The 18,461-nt window shown below is 34.6% G+C and overlaps 4 protein-coding genes across 4 annotated transcripts; 1 reads left to right on the top strand and 3 right to left on the bottom strand.

The window, feature by feature from the left end:
* Positions 1-3,112: 3,112 nt before the first annotated feature.
* On the bottom strand, positions 3,113-5,145 carry LOC108814620 (probable sugar phosphate/phosphate translocator At3g11320). The gene is made up of 4 exons (XM_056990171.1): positions 4,439-5,145; positions 3,906-4,009; positions 3,576-3,804; positions 3,113-3,461 (listed from the first exon to the last, which is right to left on the bottom strand). Exons 1-4 carry the CDS (start codon positions 4,883-4,885, stop codon positions 3,315-3,317), a joined length of 927 nt encoding a protein of 308 aa, XP_056846151.1. The 5' UTR covers positions 4,886-5,145; the 3' UTR covers positions 3,113-3,314.
* A 3,109-nt stretch (positions 5,146-8,254) lies between these two features.
* LOC108814680 (uncharacterized) lies at positions 8,255-9,372 on the top strand. The gene is made up of 2 exons (XM_018587296.2): positions 8,255-8,773; positions 9,062-9,372. The coding sequence occupies exons 1-2, from the start codon at positions 8,394-8,396 to the stop codon at positions 9,291-9,293; spliced, it is 612 nt and encodes a 203-aa protein (XP_018442798.2). The 5' UTR covers positions 8,255-8,393; the 3' UTR covers positions 9,294-9,372.
* Positions 9,373-9,529: 157 nt separating this feature from the next.
* Positions 9,530-12,403, bottom strand: LOC108814679 (uncharacterized). Its single transcript, XM_018587295.2, has 3 exons — positions 11,749-12,403; positions 11,278-11,643; positions 9,530-10,349 (listed from the first exon to the last, which is right to left on the bottom strand). The coding sequence occupies exons 1-3, from the start codon at positions 12,064-12,066 to the stop codon at positions 9,693-9,695; spliced, it is 1,341 nt and encodes a 446-aa protein (XP_018442797.1). The 5' UTR covers positions 12,067-12,403; the 3' UTR covers positions 9,530-9,692.
* Positions 12,404-16,035: 3,632 nt separating this feature from the next.
* Positions 16,036-18,232, bottom strand: LOC108814399 (plant intracellular Ras-group-related LRR protein 1). Its single transcript, XM_018586960.2, has 3 exons — positions 17,408-18,232; positions 16,974-17,140; positions 16,036-16,891 (listed from the first exon to the last, which is right to left on the bottom strand). Exons 1-3 carry the CDS (start codon positions 18,113-18,115, stop codon positions 16,258-16,260), a joined length of 1,509 nt encoding a protein of 502 aa, XP_018442462.1. The 5' UTR covers positions 18,116-18,232; the 3' UTR covers positions 16,036-16,257.
* Positions 18,233-18,461: the final 229 nt, after the last annotated feature.

Here is an 18,461-nt window from a genome sequence, read left to right as displayed (position 1 = left end):
AAGTTATTTTTTTATGGCAACTAATTAATAGTGTGAAGAACGATATTTAAAAGATATTGTGTTTTCCCTATAGCTAAAATCTAGGTAATCGTTTGGTTAGTTTTGTAGTAAATGATATTGCTTGACCACTAAGTTATAAGAATTCAATAATTTTAATATCCAGCATTTTTAAAGTAACTTAAAAAAAGTTTAAATATTTACTAATGCTAGAAACAGATTTTGTTAACGAATATACTGGTAATATGGTTGGAAGAATACCTAAATAGCTATATACTGGAAATATAATTAGCATAAAACCATTACAAAATTATTTTTAATAATATTAAAGGCATAGACGTTGTAAGATCACTTGTATAATATATGTTATAGGGCTTGTATAAATTATTTGTATAAATGAAAGGGGTTTGATTATCAAAATGATTCCAATGGGCTGAACATTCAATGTGATAGGCTTTAAAAACGCATAGGCTTACTCGAACTGGGCCTAAATTGTTCGGCTGGAAGTTTATCGTTAAGGTCATAAAAGCAAAAGAGTTCTATTGGTCGAAAAACATTGACGACAACTATTTTTTTTTAAAGAAAAACAGATAATGGCAGAGACTTGTAAATAAAAACAAAAGTAGGGACAGAATCCTACGAGGGATTCTGCTTTAATAGTATAGATCACTTTTAAACAACCTCGTTGATGGTGCCCTTTAGCATTGTAATTTACTGGGGGATTTTATAAAGTAACTGTTACAAAAATAAATACACAAGAGTGAAATTAGAGTTAGCTTAACGTTATAATTTACTGGGGGGTTTTATAAAGTAACTGTTACAAAAATAACGAGAGCTTTCTTTTTACCATTATGGCTCTCTGAGTGAACTGAAGAAATGGAGTTCCATGAGAATATGGGCATGACCAGTATTGGGAAAGAAAAAAACAACTTAGAAAAAACAGTCTATGAAATCTAAAATTGCTGACAAATCAGTACCTAAGGAAAATGTGGCCCACAGTAGAATCTTTGAATTTAGAGCTGCAGAGTCACTAGATATGTCAAGACAGCATAAATCACAGTTCCATCCTCAGTAATATAAGATATTACTTTTTTTTTATAAGATATTACTTGACCTGAGTATTAACCAAAATTTTGTGTTGTTGTAGTTTAATTATAAGATATGTCTCTAGACCGTATACCAAAAAAGACATTTAATAAGAAATTTGATCCAAAATGTATATATATATACTGGAAAGTCACAAATGTAACTATTGGTCAATAGAATGAGTGTCCTAAGGATAAAAGCGTAGGTACGTCGTGTGTGTACATTCTCGTCATAATCATCATCATCCTCTCCTGCAAAAGAGACCTCCCTTTTTCAATCTCTCTGTTCATTTCTCCATGAAAAGCCACTCGAGTGCTTGAAAGAGTTTGTAGAACTCATCTGTCACAATCTCTAAGCTCCCAACTTTTTCTTGTTGTTGTCTGACTTGTAAGTCCCATTATACAACTAATTTAATTAACATCTTTTCCCTTTTTAGTCCTTTTCATTAATCTATCTCCAACCACATTTACCGTTTGGCTTTTTCCTCTGTCCTGAAATTTACTCTTTGCTTTTTACCTGTCCATAAGTTTTTTTTGGGGGGGGGGGGGGGGCGAGACTACGTGGAGTCTTCTCCATCACGTTCATCTTTCAACTCTGGAAATGTTGTTTCCATCCTGGGATTTTGGAGAATTGGAGAAGAATAGCAATTTTTTTAAGAAGTTCACATGGCCCCAAGTTCTAATCTTACCCAAATGTTCAAGTTCCATGCATGTGTTTTTTTTTGGTTAAGTTTCCATACCATGAAGAATTGAGGATTTGGAAGTGCTAGAAAGAGTGAGCTTCACACATTTTAGCCAATGATCCTCTACATTTTAAACATAAGAGCATTTTTACCGGTGGATATCTCAAATAAGTTTTTCAATATCGAAACATTACCATTATTTTTTTGGTATCAAAAATAAAACTTACTTAAAATTCTTTAGCTATGTAATTAAAATTTAATGTTTTGAAAAATAAAAAAAATACAAGTGGTTTGAGAGTTTGAATTGTTTTATTAGTCCATCTACATTGATTTTCAGTATCGTCATCTTGTCTTTTAACATTTCACATCGTTTTTTTTATTTAACTTCATTATTCAACATATATTTAATTTTTACATATTTTGATAATTTGTTTAATTAAAGTTAACACTTTATTTTACTAACTCATAGTTATTTTAATATCTATACTAAATAAACACAGTTTCTATTTATAAAAATTACAAATAATAATTTTTATAAAAAATAAATTATTTAATTAATGATGAAATTATTATTATTTAAAATAATTAAAGATATTAAAATATCAAATTTTTTTTTAGAAAAAGACTTACATGTGTCGTCGGTGATTTACTTTGTTTTTGTATTTACCCCCATTTAATTTTAGGATAGCTGATCGGAGAGTTCCTTCAAAAAAGAAGTTAATCTTTAATATTTTCCTATTTTTATGTGTTTATTGTTTTTCACTATGGAAGGCTACCGATATTAATAATGCTGTTTTGAGATTTTTAGATTTACCTTATAAATACAAGGACTATTTGGGTTGGCCTACAAAGTAATGTGTGGACTGGATCATGAAAATGAGATGTGCTGCAGTGACGATGGATCTACATCTTGATATGATAATGGCTGCCGTTTCCAGAAAAAGAAACGAAGCTGAGTGATTTGACCATACAAAGACAAAGACAAGACTGTTCTCTCAGTAAAACATTTAACTCATCTCCTGTCTCCTTCTCTCTTTTAGCTCTTTCTTCTGCAACTGTAATCACTCTCAATTGCTGATTCTCTGCTCTCTCTGTCACAACAGTTACTACACAGCTCTGTGTTCAGAACAACCCAAATGAACCTCTCTATCACCATGAGATATCATCATAATGTATATATTGAATTCTCAGAGAAAAAAGGGCAACTTTCTCTCTCTTTTTATTAACTAATCGATGTTCTTGTAAATGTTGAGATTAACGAAACTATAATGTAAAAGAATCGCTCGAAAACGAAAGCTAATTCAACGTTACTACTATCTGTGTTGCTTTTGCTTCTCGTGTTTCTGCTAGGGGAAAAAAACCCATGCTTTGGCCTAGCTTTTCCATTTAAGACTAAAACCAGGGATGTGGTGTGTAAGATTTTTGTAACAGCAAAAGAGACTACTTGACTTGCCTGTGTGTTGATAAAAATTATAAAACATTATATATATAAGAAGTAAAAATGAAGAATATTGAATCTTTGAGGGGGTGTGTGTGTGTTTGGTGGTTCTCATTTGCTCCGTTTCTTGGCTTCGCTGTAGAGGATAACTCCACAGACAGTGAGGGAGTAACCGAGCATTCCGGTCACTGAAACAGGGTTCTTGAATATTAGAATAGAGACTACCACTGCTACTGCTCCTTTGGCGTTTCCTAGCACCTGTCCACATAAAGCAAAATCCAAAACGGTTTTTTTTTTTCTTTAAATGAAGTCTCTCTATGTATCACATCTCAAACACCACGAGAAAGCTGGTTAAGAATGTGATGAAGTTACCTGGAGAGTGAGGGCGCTAGTGTGTTTGGTGACCAAGAAGTTTGTCAAGTTAACGAAATAGGCAAGCGCAGAATTGAAAAGCAGGTACCAAACGATTCTGAAATCATCTCTTGCAAGTGCAATAGTAATGCCGACGACATTTCTCTCCATGATAAGAGTAGCAGGGAGAAGGAAGACGACAGCTATTGGAGCCATGTAGAGGAGGAGATTCATGGAGTTGAGCTTCTCCCTTTCAAAAAAAAACCACAAATTCAAAAAAATCCTTTCAAAACATACTCTACTAGAACTCGAACAAGACCACAAAGGAGGAAAAAGCACATTATCTTTTACCCTTCGGAAGAAAGCAAAATTCCTTGAAGCACAGATTTAAGTGCTCTGGAAGCTGTGGCTGCAATGCACATAAGGAATCCAAAAAGGTGAAAGCTTGGTTCACTCTGAAGACACCCCAAAAAAAAAAAACGAAGAATCATCAAATGAGTAACCAAATTAAAAAAAAAACACATAGAAAAAGAGGATTTCTCCACTATTCAAAACTTCTATGAAGTCCTTTAGAGCTGCTAAATATGGTTTGATTTAAAAAAAAAAACTCATATCTGGCCAATGATACCAGCTAGTAGTATCTTCAGAACAACGTGAAATGTAAATCTAGCAATGTCAAAGCTGGTATAAATGGCCAGATATGAGTTAAATCAACCATACTCAGCAGCTCATAACACTTGCTTGTTCCAAAAACTATATCTATTTATGGAAAGATTTGAATTAAATAAACCAAACTTAGGCTAATTCCCTCTAGTTCATTCAAACTCTCTAAAGCATCAGCCTTTTATTAAACAATGCATTAAACATTGAGGAAGATTACTAACCCCACTGGCGACCACAACACCAGTTACGACAGGGAGGAGAGTGAAGTAAGTCAACCAAGCCTCCCTCTTGAGCGTCATCGCATACGCAAACACGGCGGTGAAAAACGGCGTGGTGGCGCCGATGGCCTGGTTAAACGAGACGGGGAGGAACCTGAGGGAGATGTTGCCGAAGACGACCGACACGCAGAAGACGAGGCTGAGGGCGGAGATCTTGAGGAACTGGACGCGGGATCGGAGGGTCTGCATCGGGACCATCTTGAGCCAGGCGATGGCGACGTAGCTGAGGAGGGAGCAGGCGGTCATGTGGCACATGGTGAGGAAGATCGGGTATTTGAACCCGTAGTTGCTCAGGAGGTACTTGTTCAGAAGCAGCACTCCGATGTTGGAGGAGTACCACGACGCCACGATCCCGATTGTGAAGAACCGCCCGTTCGTCGCCATCTTCATTGTCCGTCCTTTTGGAGAAAAAAAATTGAATCGATCTGAGGACAATGGGGGGGAGACAGGTTTTTGAGTGACGAGGATGTTTTTATTCTGATTAGGTCTCTACGACGAGAGGAAACACGAGAAAGATGATGAGGAAGCTCTGCAGAAGAAAAAGGTGAGATCTTTTGGCTAAAGCTGCAACAACAACATCACTCTCTCTCTTCTCTCTCTCTCCTGTGTTTTTTTTAATGTAAAATGTTTTTTTTTTCTTTTCAGTTTCATGATTTTGGTGCGTTATACATTCTCATATATTACTCAAAAATGTAAGTTTCTATTTTCTTGATATTATTGTTATCTTGTGTGGAAATGTATATAAGTTTGGTGTTAGTTTATTTCTTTACAGACATATAACCTTTGTCTATCTTAATCTATTAAAACTGAAGTACAAATAGTACTTAGCCATAAGTTTTGCACAATAATTACAAGTTAATGCCATTGAGTTAATAATAACCATCCATTTTAAACGATCACTTATTATTATCATAGTAAATATCGGATTATCCAGTAAGGGAAGTAATTAAATGTATGTGTACTCTTCTCCAAGACGTACACGTTTCATTCTTTCACAAATACTACTGTTTATAAACCAATAACTGTCTGATACATTTAACCGGGTTAAACATTTATTCTATCATTTAAAAATAACTTTAGAAAATACGTAATAAACCTATTATCTTAAAATCAACACTATGAAAGTCATTTGTGTAAACTGCATGTAGTGAATAATTTAAGATTGTACATCAGGAGCTTAGTACCCAGTCTTGTGTTAAAAATTTAGATCATTTACATTGATATGCATGTTATATAATAATATAATAAACATGTTAAAATGTGTTAATAATACTATTCACTCATGTTTGGTAGACCATCGATTCTGTGTAAGATATAATTAAAAAACTAAGTTATTAACAGAATTGACCCGAGTATCTTTATTTTATCTATATTATTAAAGTTAAAGTACACAATTGGATTGTTTAGAAACAAGGATTATAGAATAAACGAGATATGTTTGGAAACATGGATAATAGAGATGTGTACTCTTTTTTATTTACACATTTAGCCATTTTATTTTCAATAAATTAATAACAAATGAGAATTGTTTAGAAACATGAATAACATATTTAATACTTCTTTTTATTTAAAAATTTAGCCATTGTTTTTACAATAAATTAAACAACATTCTTTCTATATTTCTTTTTATTTACAATTCTGTCACTATATTTATAATTCTTTTTATTTACATTTTTGATGGTGAAAATTAAAACACAAACTGAAATATATAGTATATTATATAAAACAATTTTTAAAAACAGTATTATTACCTTATTTAGTTTAGTCAAATATAAAAATTTCAAGAGTTCAATTTTCAAAAAGAAAATCATAAAATTAATAATAATTCATAGAAAACTAATGCAAAAAATTAAAATTTTGAAACATTGATAAAAATATGTCAAGAAGATAATATATATGATTATTCATAAGATGGTACATATAAAAATATTATTAATTATATGATTATTTATATGATGGACCAATACGATTAATTATATGATGACATATATATGATACATATATTTGACTAGGACTGCGCGTTCAGGTATCCATTCCGGTTCGTTTTGGATCTGTTTGGATTTTTAGTTTCCGGGGTCAAAGATTTCAGCCTCATTCATATATTTTAAATTTCAATTCGAATTATAACTAGGGCTGGCGTTCAGTATCCATTCGGGTTCATTTCGGATCTGTTTGGGTTTTACGTTTCCGAGGTCAAAGATTTTAGCCCCATTCAGATATTTCTAAATTTCAGTTCGAATTATATTCGGATCTTTGCGGGTTCAGTTCGGGTCTGGATAACCCATTTAAATTATTTTTTAAAATTCATTATATATTTTAAATTTTTAAAATCTATAAATAAAATAATATATTGTATATAAATCTGAATAACATATGTCAGAATACTTAAACTTAACATATAAATTAGTTTGGTTTAAATTTTGGATCAAAAATCAATAATTATTTTAAATATTGGTGTTTTGAGTATACTTCCACTTTGTTACATATTTATATTTGACTATTTTTATATATTTTCAAGTATTTAAACCAACCTAAAAGTATCATATATATATTCTGGATGTTTTTATATACATTAAAACCAAAAATAATTAATATATATAAGTATATAATTTTTTTTGGATACATTTTTATATTCAAAATATTTTGGTTCGAATTGGTTATGGTTTCAGTTGTTTAAATATCAAAATTTTAAATAATTTGGATATTTAATCAATTTTGGTTCGGGTTTGGTATTACTATTCTTCGGATTTGATTTTTTTTTGCAGCTTTGATATTGATATGAAAAATAAATAGCAATATATTTTTGAAATATATACCCGCACAGGCGTGCGGGTCAAAATCTAGTTTACCTTATTACATTAGCAGAAGCTCAAGACATAAATATTTGTATGTTTTAATAAGGTTTTAGCAACAGGTTTTATTACATTGTAGTTTTATTGGTTTAGATTAAACATTTGACTAATACTTTGGTTTATTTATCTTTTCTTTATTAAAATTTGAATGCAGTAAAAAGATGTTAATAGGATATAAATGATGTGCAATGGTGAATGATCCAACTACTTTGCTTATTTAGATGAAACCAAGAATACACACAAAATTTAAATCCGTGACATACTTTTCAATAATAGTCTATCAGTTTCAAAATAGTTTATTTTTTTTCTAAAGGATAATTTTTTAAAATATATATTTTAAAATTTAATATATAATTTTAATATTTGTGAAAGTTCTAAAGCACAATTTTTTTTTCAAACTTAACATAGACCATTTTGAAATAAACAGAGTAGACAAAAGTAAAACTTTTTCTTAAAAAGCTCTTCAACTAATATATAACAGTGTTTGGAAATGAAAAAAAATGCCAAAACATTGTTCAATATCCTTCTTTTTTTATTGTCACTGTCATTGTTCAATATCCTGAAGTAAAAGAAACTCAATATTGACGGATTATGAAAAAAAATTATCAACAAAATAAACCAGCTATGTTCCAAGACCTGTCCAGTACTTCTATCTAATTCAGAGGTGGTGGGGGCTGTATCGTGTCCTGATTTGGTTTGTTTATTTACTACATATCATTCCATCACCACAAGGAAAGGACCCACCTAGATGAAGAAGAAGTGAAAGGAGTGAGTTTAGAAAAGGATTTGTTGCCTTGTAGAATCTGACGAGTTTCACAGATCACACTTCAAAAATCACAACACTCCAAAAATCTCAGTGTCAAAAACGTAATTTAGCACACTACTTTCAACAATAATGTCTCCTCTTTCGTCTTTACCAGCTGTAATATAAAAACAAATGAAGCATTGATGATCACATCTCAAAGTTTCATGATCTCTCATAAATACTCGAACTCCTCGTAACCTTACATGAAGAGGATTCGTCATCTGATATCTCTAAACCAATAATGGAGCCCGTACAGCCACATCTCGACACCTTTAAAGCTATCCATGTCGAAGAAGAAGAAGACGACAACCGAGGAGGAAAAGAGCTCATCATCATCACCGACAACAACGAAGAACCTCGTCGGAGCTGCTCATGTGTAGAAGAGGAAGATGAGGAGAGGAGATCCAATGCGTCATTGTGTTCAGTGGAAGTAGATCTCGAGCTTGGGGTGCCTCAGAAATATGTACATTCCGAGAAAGATTGCAGGATTTGTCACATGACCTTGGACGAGACGAATCTTGAGTCTGGTGTTCCGATTGAGCTAGGCTGCTCTTGCAAAGATGATCTAGCTGCTGCTCACAAGCACTGTGCTGAGACTTGGTTCAAGCTCAAAGGAAACAAGTAAAAAAAAGTCCCCCTAGAGACTTTTAGAGAAACTTTGTCTGAATGTTTCTATATTTAGACAATTTTTCATCTTGAAAGAATGATGCTTTGTTAAGTTCCACTAGAGGATTTTTTTTTTAAAAAAGCATCTGAGTTTTCAAGTGTATTTTAGTTAGGGTTTCTGGTTGTGACACATATTAAGTGAATGTTGGATAAGTTTCATTTCTGAGGCATTTGTTTTCAGATAGAGAGGAAATGGTTAGCATTTTCATTGTGATGTGATTTTCTTTGGTTTGATTGTTGCAGAATATGTGAAGTGTGCGGGTCTATTGCCGGCAATGTTGAGGCCGAGATTGAGGAAACTCAGAATGAAGTAAATGGTGGTACTGTGAGTCAATCTCTGAGAATGTCTAATCCTCCGTTGGTGGAAGCTAGAAGCTTCTGGCAAGGTCACCGGTTCTTGAATTTCCTTTTAGCTTGTATGGTCTTTGCCTTTGTGATTTCGTGGCTCTTCCATTTCAATGTTCCCTCCACATAGCATAACAAAGTTCACCATGAAAGTGGAAGAGACTCACTTTTAAACGCCTCTTGTGTTGTGCCAATGCCTTTTTCCCCCACTTTTGAGTAAGATCAACAACACCTAGAAGAAGAAGAGCATGTAACGCGAATACTTTTATTTATATCTTGGATAATGTATATATAGCTCTTGTTACGATGCTTAATGCAAATGCAGTGTTGTGAAGTCTCATTCTCTCATCTCACTTGACATTTGCATTTGCATCCCAAGAGTTCATTGGTTTTTACAAAGGAATCAAGAAACCAAATATATAAAATACAAAAAAAAAATGCTCCTCTGTTTTCAGATGCATATGTTTCGGTGTTGCAATGGATTAAAATTATTATGTACAAAAAAAAACCGAAACTCAGGGCCATGCATTTACGTCTCCTCAAGCTCTTCAGTGACATCTGATTCATCATCTTCTTCCACAATGGCTAGGACCTTAGATGAACTAATCCTCAAAGAAGCGCTTCTAATCTTCATAGGAAGCTTCTCGTTGTTCGCAGCTAACCCACATTGCACTTCCTCTTCTTCCTCCTCTTCTTCCTCATCATCATCCTTCTTGAGATCAGAAGGTGGTAAGAAACAATCCATAGACAAACCCTTGATGTTAAAATCCATTTCTTCAATCTCCCAACTCTCTTCCATTCTAGTCCTCGAGTGATTATCCGAGTTCTCACCAAACCGGAACAGAGAGACAGAGCTTTTGCCAGCGTGTGCCACCTGGACGCCATCGATGATCCTGTAGTCTTGGATCAGAGACTCCATCGTAGTCTCCCAGAAGATACTGTTGTCGTCTTGAGCTTTGATTCTCAGAAGGTGAGAGTCTTCGAGTTGGATTAAAAGACCTGTTCTCTGGCTGAAACATCCCCACACGGTGTGGCGTATGATCTCTACGTTGCTGCTGCTTCTCGCCTTGAGCGTCGATGGCTCAGCTTCGAGCTTGAGTATGAAACAGTCTTCCTCGTTTATCTTCTTCTCTCCCATGCACGAAGATCTTGCGAATAGGTTTGCCGTTGACTTTGGATCAAGACCCTGTTTTAACGATTTGATGTCAGAAACTTTATTCCATAACGTTTCAAACAAGTAACAACAAAAAGACTTTTGTAACAAGTCAACGATAAGTAATTTTAATTCATCATGTCAAGATTTTCCAGGAGAATAATTATGCTAATGTTTTGATGACAATAAAATAAGATCTTAGGTTATAGATAACTATACTTTGCTAATAGGGAAAAAGTCTATTTACATTGTTAAACAAAAATATCTAACTGGAGATAATCTATTTAGTATCTAGGTTGTTGTTGTTAGTGGTGGACCATAGATGGTTCCAACAACTATTGGTAACCATTTTCTCCACGTTGGAATAAGAATGTAAAGAGCAATTCCATAGATGACATCACACGTAAGTTATGGCCACATCAAATCTCAAAAGTCATAAATTTACATTGTAAAATCTATCTAAATACTTTGATGATTGAAAAATCTCTTTGACAAAGTTGATGGTAGGTTAGCTAGCTAGACCAGGACGAAGTTTTGATGATTGATGCCAATAATCAAGGACAATATAACCTTCAACATTTACTCATCATCATACAAGTCATGATGGAATCTAAAAAGAATGTATGATTGAACTCCAAGTGGATAAACGATATCATTCAGTATCATAATTATCAGTGGATGCATATGCTTTATGAGATTTGTCTTCTCGTCAATCAAGTAGAAACTTAAAATGTAGTATAACCACAAGAAAAATATCCACATTCAGTTTCCAAAAAAATTGATTAAAAACCTATAATTGCTTTGTGTAGAAAAGATATATTTATTGCCATAGAAAAATACGTGTATCATCTTTAGTTTCAACAACTTTTATATCATAACGGAAAGAATTGTAAATGTATAGAATAATTTCAACTGAATAGTCATATGATTCTTAAAAAGTTTTAACCGGTTAGAAAAGTACCTGGAGGAAACGGCGCAATGGCCTAGGAGGACCACGAGAGGCATGAGAAGGATGCCATGGAGTTTGTCTCCAAGCAACTTTGGCGTCACTACCGGCACTGATTTTGCAGCCTGAGACGACTAGCTCAAGACACCATAGCTCTATTCCCTTTTGCCACAACACAAAGCCTCCTACTTCTCCTCCTCCACTCTTGATACTCCTTGCCTTCACCATTTTGCTGTTTAGGCTTCCTTCTCCTGTGCAGAACTCTGATGCCGTCATCCTCACTTTCCCCATCGCGTACATGCTCTCTACCGCGTTTAGCGCCCGTTCTCCTCCTACCGCTGCTATGTACTGCTTTACTATGTACTGAGCCATCGACATCTCCTGCGGGTTTTCCATATTAAAAATATTACTATCATTTCATTGAGATGAAACATGGACAGTTGCTCATATGAAAATATAAAACAGAGAAGGAAGGTGTTTATTTACGAGAGGTTGGTCTTTGATGTCTTTGTGGATAGGGTTTTCGTAATCGTTGTGGTGGTCAGGCTGAACAGGGAGAGGGATCAAAGGAGCTCCAACGACTCCAAGAAGGAGCTGGATCTCGGCGTTACGGCCACCAAAGAGTCTTGTCATGTTTGTGTTGGTTGTTGCGGTTGCAGTCGCGGTGGGTTTTGACCAGAAAGACTTCATTTGGTTCCATCCAGGTTTGGTCTTGGACGCAGAAAACAACTCCTCGGGCATGGGAACCTCGAGGACGGTCTCTAACCCGTCTTCGAGGTTGTAGTTGGGACAAAGTTTTCTCATATCGACAAAAATAAATAGAGAGAAAAGATGTTGATCGGAAAAAAAAAAGCAAGTCGAGTGAAGAGAAGGAGTCTGGTGAAAACTTAAAAGAGATTTTGATTCAGAAACGAAACATTAGTCGTTGTCACCAACCGACCGGAACGTGGGGAGGCCTTTTGTGTTTGTCGTGTCTGCACGCTCTCTCACTCTGCTTACGTTTAATTTATATATTACACAAAGACATGCTCAAGTGCAAAAAAAACTATGACCTGATCAATCCTCTTTAACAGATTTGAATATGCTCTTTTCTCAAATATCATATTGTTTAGCTTGATTTTTCTTTTGTATTGGAAAACTATGCACCGAATTGTTAATTAAATAACATAATTATTTTAATCAGACCGGCTTGAAATCATACCGGAAAATTTTCTGTTCTTTTTTGGTCAACAAGTTCATATTTCTTTCTATATATGAAACGTTGCGGTGGAGACCACTATAGCTGAAAAACGTAAAAGATGACTAATACAAGACTTTACTCAAGAATCTGCGAGTTAGTTTGTAGAAAATCGAATCCAAACGAAAAACAAAATGATATTAATCAACCCAGCTCTAGTTTACTTGCAATAATTAAAATGTAAGATCTATAACTGAAGTTTTATCTTTTTTTTTTTTTGAACACCAAATATTATAAAACCTTCCAACTGAAGTTTTATCTCTTGTTAGTATCTGCAGGCCAGCTAGATAATACCTGAAACTCGATGGTTACTAACGGAGTACGTTTTATTTGTTTAACGCCAACAAAATTGATTGGCATACGTAATGCTTAAAACTTTAATCAGATTCTTTATCATTTCAGTCGAATCGGATGCCATATATACCTTATACTTGGAACGTTAGATTTTGAAATCAATTAATGGTGTACCAGATGATTTTTGTTTTTGTTTTGGTAAAAATGTTAAGAATGGTGTACCAAATGATTATGAACCGCACATATAGATTGGTTTTGACAGTTTCGTGTCTTAATCGCAATCAAATCAAATAATTCAAAATTTGGAATTCATTTTTTGACGCATTTAAATTCGATTGATAAATGGTATTTATACTAAAGTTTCAAAAAAATAAAAATGGTATTTATACAGTTTTCATTAGAGTAAAGTCTTAAATAAAGTTTTTGTATCTTTTCACTCTATAAATTTACGTCTACTTTTGTTATTACAATTCAACATAATCGTCGTTCAATTGAAAAATGTCAATTTTCTCAAATAGTTTTTTAAAAAAATTTGTCACAAAATATCTCTTAAAAATAAAATGATTTTTTTTTTGAAAATTTTAGTATTTATTTTTTATCTATTGAAATTTGAAACTCCATCCCAAAATTCACCCCTTAACTCTAAACCCTAAATCTAGATTAGTTAATTCTTAAGATATAAATACATATTTTAGATTTTAATAAAATTTCTTTTGATTATTTTCTTTTTTGAAAATTATTCTTATAAATATAAACTCAAAAAGTTATTCAAGAGAATTTTTCATCGAAAACACATATGAATTTAAATTAAGAGAAAGAAGTATATCATCATAATAAGTCTCAGTTTTGAAAATAATTACCAAAAGTGAACTTAATCAACCAGGATAAAAAGATTGAGTGGCTTTCTAGAAATATCAGAGACAAATTAGCATTTTATTCATTTATTCTCTAGTTAACATTTTAAAATGGTTTAACTTATTACTCCTTCTGTTTTATAATAAGTGTCACTTTAAACTCATTTTCTTGTTACACAAAGAGTGTCATTTTACAATTCCAATGTAAATTATACTAACTTTCAGCTGAAAATTAATTGCAAACTGCATTGATTTTATAAATAATTTTATTTATCTAAAATACTATTGGTCAAAGAGATATAATTAATTACAATTTACATATATTTCAACAACTTTCTTAATCTGAGTGAAAAATGTTACAACGACACTCTTTAAGAAACGGAAGGAGTAATATTTTTGGCGAAAAAATGAACTGTCTTTAATTGAAGAATCAATTATGCAAGCACCGAATATTCATATAAAATAATTAAATACTTGGACTAGTTCTGATTCGTGATGTATCAATTAGTGGCATGCAGAGCGGAAGTATATGTGAAACAATTTCTCAAGAAAAAAAAAAGTATATGTGAAACAAAGTTATTAATGTAGATGTGCGGTACCTCCCACTTTAATGGAAAATTCTTTTCAGATAAACTTTATTTTGGTTGGAAGACTATCGTTTTCCACAAAACGAAAATCACTACAAATTTGATGATAAAGAAGTCTTAAAGTCGAAAACGCAACGATATTCTTATGGCTTTATCTCTCGATGTCAATTTGACCATTTAGTATTTCTTCGATATTTATAGTTCTGCTAAATAACATTAAGTTCGTATATAACCCAAACCTGTGTGCTTTTTTTTTAAATAGGTGATCCGTGATCGGTGATTGTACTTGAGTCATCAACGAAATATTTTATTTGGTTAATAAAAAGAGGCGGGGTTTGTAGATTGAAAAAAGATTGCAAGACCTATGTGCAAAAAGAAAATTTGTACAACTATGTGTATCGCACGTTCATTTTTTTGTATAATATGATTCTGTATCTCCTCTTTTCTCTATCTGGAATATCAAATCCAATATTTTTGTCGTTTTCTACAATATGTATTTTCTTGCATAATATTACATTTATGAGCTATTTAGCTGAATATACAAGAAAATAAAGATATTTAGGTAACCATGCAGAAAATAAATTAATTGGCTAGTTGGATATAGGAGGATAAACGAAATTACGTAAGTGGCCCGTTGCCATTTCCTCACCGTTTGACGCCTCCTGTAATATATTGTAGCCGGATTTACTGTAGCAGCTCACCAGTCACCATCATCATCATCATCATCATCATCATAGAAAGCAAACACCATTGCAACTGTATAGCTTAAAAGTCAACGCATCGATTCAGCCGTTTCTACTGCTGCTCCGGTGGCGGAGTCACCGTCTTCGCCTTTACCTCCGATTCAGCCAATGGACTTCGAATTAGAGGCTGGATCATCGGAGAAGAGATGGAAACGATCTCCGATGATGGAGGAGATACGGCGAAGAGAGAGGATTCGACGGTGGATTTTACGGAAACGATCTCCGGCGACGGAGTGGATTTCATGGGAGTTTGCTGTTTTTAAGGCAGAGATCGCGGTAGCAGTTGGAGCATAGATTCATGGTGGCGGAGCTGCCGAGGAAGCCGCAGTTGTTAGTACAGAGACGGTGGCCTTCCGGCGTTTAACATCGATGTTCTTCCGCTATAGAGAAAGTTCAAGGCATAACAAAAATCAATTTAAAGAAAAAAACAATTAGACACGAGAGAGGGAGATGGAGGAAATATACAGAGAGGGAGAGATAGTGGACAGCTAGGCAGCATAGGATTAACGTAGAAGGCGAGTCAGATTTGTATAAGGTTACTTTTGGGATATGAGAAAAGTCAAACAGTATGTAACCGATCACCTAAATAATGTTTCTATCGTGTATATCAAGTGCAATTGCTCTACATTTATTTACATTGATATTTGATATATAGTACTGTTGAGTCTTGTTTAGAAATTTGATTCTCTCTGTTAGATAGACAAAAAGATTTCTGGTGGTATACATGTCATGTTCCTCCATCCATACATTTTGATAAGCAAACTAACAACTTTTAATATTATTTATAACTTGCGGTAAAAATACTGTGAGATACAGTATGTAAAGTTATATGGTTTCATATAATTTTAATTTTCAAAAGTTCTGCATCAGCAAGTATTAAGATCTCCCATCTACTTGTATATAAGAATTTTTTATTTTTGTTTTCTCTTCATCACACACAATGGAAACATTTATTCAAATAATTATATGAAATTTGATCAAATAATTATTTTTGTTTGCACTTCTTAGCACGAACTATATTTCCCTCTCTCAAAATTGTTGAATCACAAGAACATTCATTCTTAAAAAGGGGGAAAATTACTTATAGCAAATCAATTAAATGTTATGAGAAAGATGCAAATAAAATTTAAAACCAGAAACAAATAAAGATCATAATCTATATACTGAAACAGAGCAGCAAAGAAGGAAAACTCAATACTGAATGATGATTACTTGGATACTGGTTCCTGTTTCTTCAGACATGTTCTCAGAAACATAGTAAATGAAAGCTAAGATTCACTTCATAGCTGCTGGTCAAGGAAAGGATCTTTTGGCGAATTGGAGCCAAGATACTCAGATACCTCAGTCACATACGTTTTCAGCTTTGAAGTGGTTCGAGCAAGCCAATCGGCGTTTGCCTGATCCATCTCTTCCTTCATGTTGGCCATCTTCTCCTCCTCTTCCAACATACTGACCCATCTCTTACCCATATACATTTTAACCGCATCCACGCCTTGTTTCACCACTTCATCAGGGGGTACAACGAGCGGGTTCTGGTCCAAATTCAGTTTAGTCAGGTTAACCAGCGTGCCAAAAGCGTCGGGCAGAGAATGTATCTGGTTGTTGCTCAAGTCGAGTTCTTGGAGGCTGATGAGATCTCCGAACGAAGCAGGGAGATCTTGGAGATCGCTGAAGTTACTGCTCAGGTTAAGGTACTCGAGGTTAGTGAGCATCCCGAAAGATTCAGGAAGACCGTTAAGTTCGTTGAAGTGTGCATCAAGGTAGCGTAAGGATCTCATTTCGCCTACGGATGTTGGTAAGGATCTGATTTTGTTGAGGTGGATCAAGAGTTTCTCTAGATGCACTAGCTCGAATCCAATGTTGGTTGGTAAGTAGGTGAGATTGTTGTAGCTCGCGTCCAAGACAACCAAAGACCTGAACAAAAGATAGAAAGAGTACTAAAGAAACAGAGAGGTTAATAAAAACAGAGGAAAAAGTTTGAAGAATATATACTTACCCACATTTGCAGATGGAATCAGGTAAAGTTGTGAGTTTGTTACAAGAGACATTCAAGATCTTTAGTTTGGTCAATAAACCAATAGAATCAGGTAAAGTCTCCAGAAAATTGGTGGACAAATCAAGTTCAAGTAGGCTGTGCAATCCAGCAATTGAATCAGGTATGGCCTGTTACCAAACATAACCTTTAATCAATACAAGTAAACCACATACATCACAAGAAGCATCAGGTCCTGTTCCAATGCACTAAAGACTCAAAATTACATAAATAAAATAAACTTTTTAAGAAACTTTTACATAAATAAAAAAAACTCATAAATTATGGAAACAATTATTTTTCAAAAATAATATTTATGGCCCATTAAATCTAAGATCATGCTTGTTTGCAACATTACCATATAAGAATCCTAACATATAGATATAGAAAAAACTTACCTCAAGTTGATTGTTATAGAGGTTAAGGACAAGGAGACCTTGGATCCGACCAAACGCTTCAGGAAGCAGTTTCAGTTTCCGACCAGACAAATCAACACGGTCCAACGGTTTCTCCTCGGCTTGCTGCAGTATACTCACGACCTCTTCATTAACTTCAACCTCCTTAGCCTCCTCCTCCGCAACAGCCGCCGCCTTCTTCTCAGCCGACTCGTAGATCCTCACGAGCCTCTCCTCCCCTTCTTTCAAAAGCTTCTCGTACGACTCGTGAAGCTCGTTAAGCTTAAGGATCGAGTTGTACCAAGTCTTCTCCTGATCCACGGCTTCCCTCCTCTTCTGCTCTTTCTCCGCCACGTCGACGTCGTTGGCAGAGAGAGCAATCTCCTCGAAGGACTCCGACAGAGACGCGTCGATCTCCGCGAGTCTCGCGCGTGCTTTGTCGACGGTCTCGTGATCCGGTCTGGGGCCTAAGGTTCGGAGGACGGATCGGGTCTGGGAGACGTCGGCGATGGCGCTCGTCATGGAAGCGAGGACGTCGGGGTGAGCTAAGTGAGGCATCTGAGTGACGATCTCGATCGAGTGGCTCGAGGAGGATGAGGAGGGATCGGATTTGGACGGTGGTGAAGAAGTAGAGGATTTGGGGGTGAAGGGGAGACGATCTAAGACGTAAGAGAGAACGGGGAAGTTGTTAGGGTTGAGCTCCATCGCCATCGTTGTGAAGCTTGAGAGACAAGTCACAATTGGGCAAGGAAGAAGAAGATGAAGAAGAAGTGATGATTATTATTGCATTTGGGCATGAAAGTCGTTTCCTTCCGAACTATTTGCATCTCTATTGCCAAGTCAATGATGATCCATACGTGATACGTGGACATGCATTATTACGCATGACACGTGTTAAGGTTTTGCGTCGTTAACGACCATAAAAGCAATAAAAAACGAATTTACGGCACGAACTGATTTATGTATATATCACTTTCCGAAAGTTTAAAACTAATTTGATTATTGCAAAAATAAATCCACAGAAACATGACACACAAACCATAATCATTTTAGCATT

This window comes from Raphanus sativus, chromosome 7 (genome assembly GCF_000801105.2).
Source record: "Raphanus sativus cultivar WK10039 chromosome 7, ASM80110v3, whole genome shotgun sequence".
Taxonomy (NCBI): Eukaryota; Viridiplantae; Streptophyta; class Magnoliopsida; order Brassicales; family Brassicaceae; genus Raphanus; species Raphanus sativus.
Note: the sequence above shows the minus strand (reverse complement) of the source record. Positions and strands in the feature narration are given on the sequence as shown.

What these genes read in the sequence shown, in the direction of transcription:
- LOC108814620 (XM_056990171.1), bottom strand. Translation starts at nt 4,885, where the DNA reads ATGAAGATGGCGACGAACGGGCGGTTCTTCACAATCGGGATCGTGGCG. An exon ending in GTGTTGTGGTCGCCAGTGGG is followed by an intron (nt 4,010 to 4,438) that starts GTTAGTAATCTT and finishes GGGTGTCTTCAG; the next exon opens with AGTGAACCAAGCTTTCACCT. An exon ending in CTAGCGCCCTCACTCTCCAG is followed by an intron (nt 3,462 to 3,575) that starts GTAACTTCATCA and finishes TTATGTGGACAG; the next exon opens with GTGCTAGGAAACGCCAAAGG.
- LOC108814680 (XM_018587296.2), top strand. Translation starts at nt 8,394, where the DNA reads ATGGAGCCCGTACAGCCACATCTCGACACCTTTAAAGCTATCCATGTC. An exon ending in TTCAAGCTCAAAGGAAACAA is followed by an intron (nt 8,774 to 9,061) that starts GTAAAAAAAAGT and finishes TGATTGTTGCAG; the next exon opens with AATATGTGAAGTGTGCGGGT.
- LOC108814399 (XM_018586960.2), bottom strand. Translation starts at nt 18,115, where the DNA reads ATGGCGATGGAGCTCAACCCTAACAACTTCCCCGTTCTCTCTTACGTC. An exon ending in TCTATAACAATCAACTTGAG is followed by an intron (nt 17,141 to 17,407) that starts GTAAGTTTTTTC and finishes GTTTGGTAACAG; the next exon opens with GCCATACCTGATTCAATTGC. An exon ending in GATTCCATCTGCAAATGTGG is followed by an intron (nt 16,892 to 16,973) that starts GTAAGTATATAT and finishes TCTTTTGTTCAG; the next exon opens with GTCTTTGGTTGTCTTGGACG.
- LOC108814679 (XM_018587295.2), bottom strand. Translation starts at nt 12,066, where the DNA reads ATGAGAAAACTTTGTCCCAACTACAACCTCGAAGACGGGTTAGAGACC. An exon ending in ACATCAAAGACCAACCTCTC is followed by an intron (nt 11,644 to 11,748) that starts GTAAATAAACAC and finishes GAAAACCCGCAG; the next exon opens with GAGATGTCGATGGCTCAGTA. An exon ending in CATTGCGCCGTTTCCTCCAG is followed by an intron (nt 10,350 to 11,277) that starts GTACTTTTCTAA and finishes TCGTTAAAACAG; the next exon opens with GGTCTTGATCCAAAGTCAAC.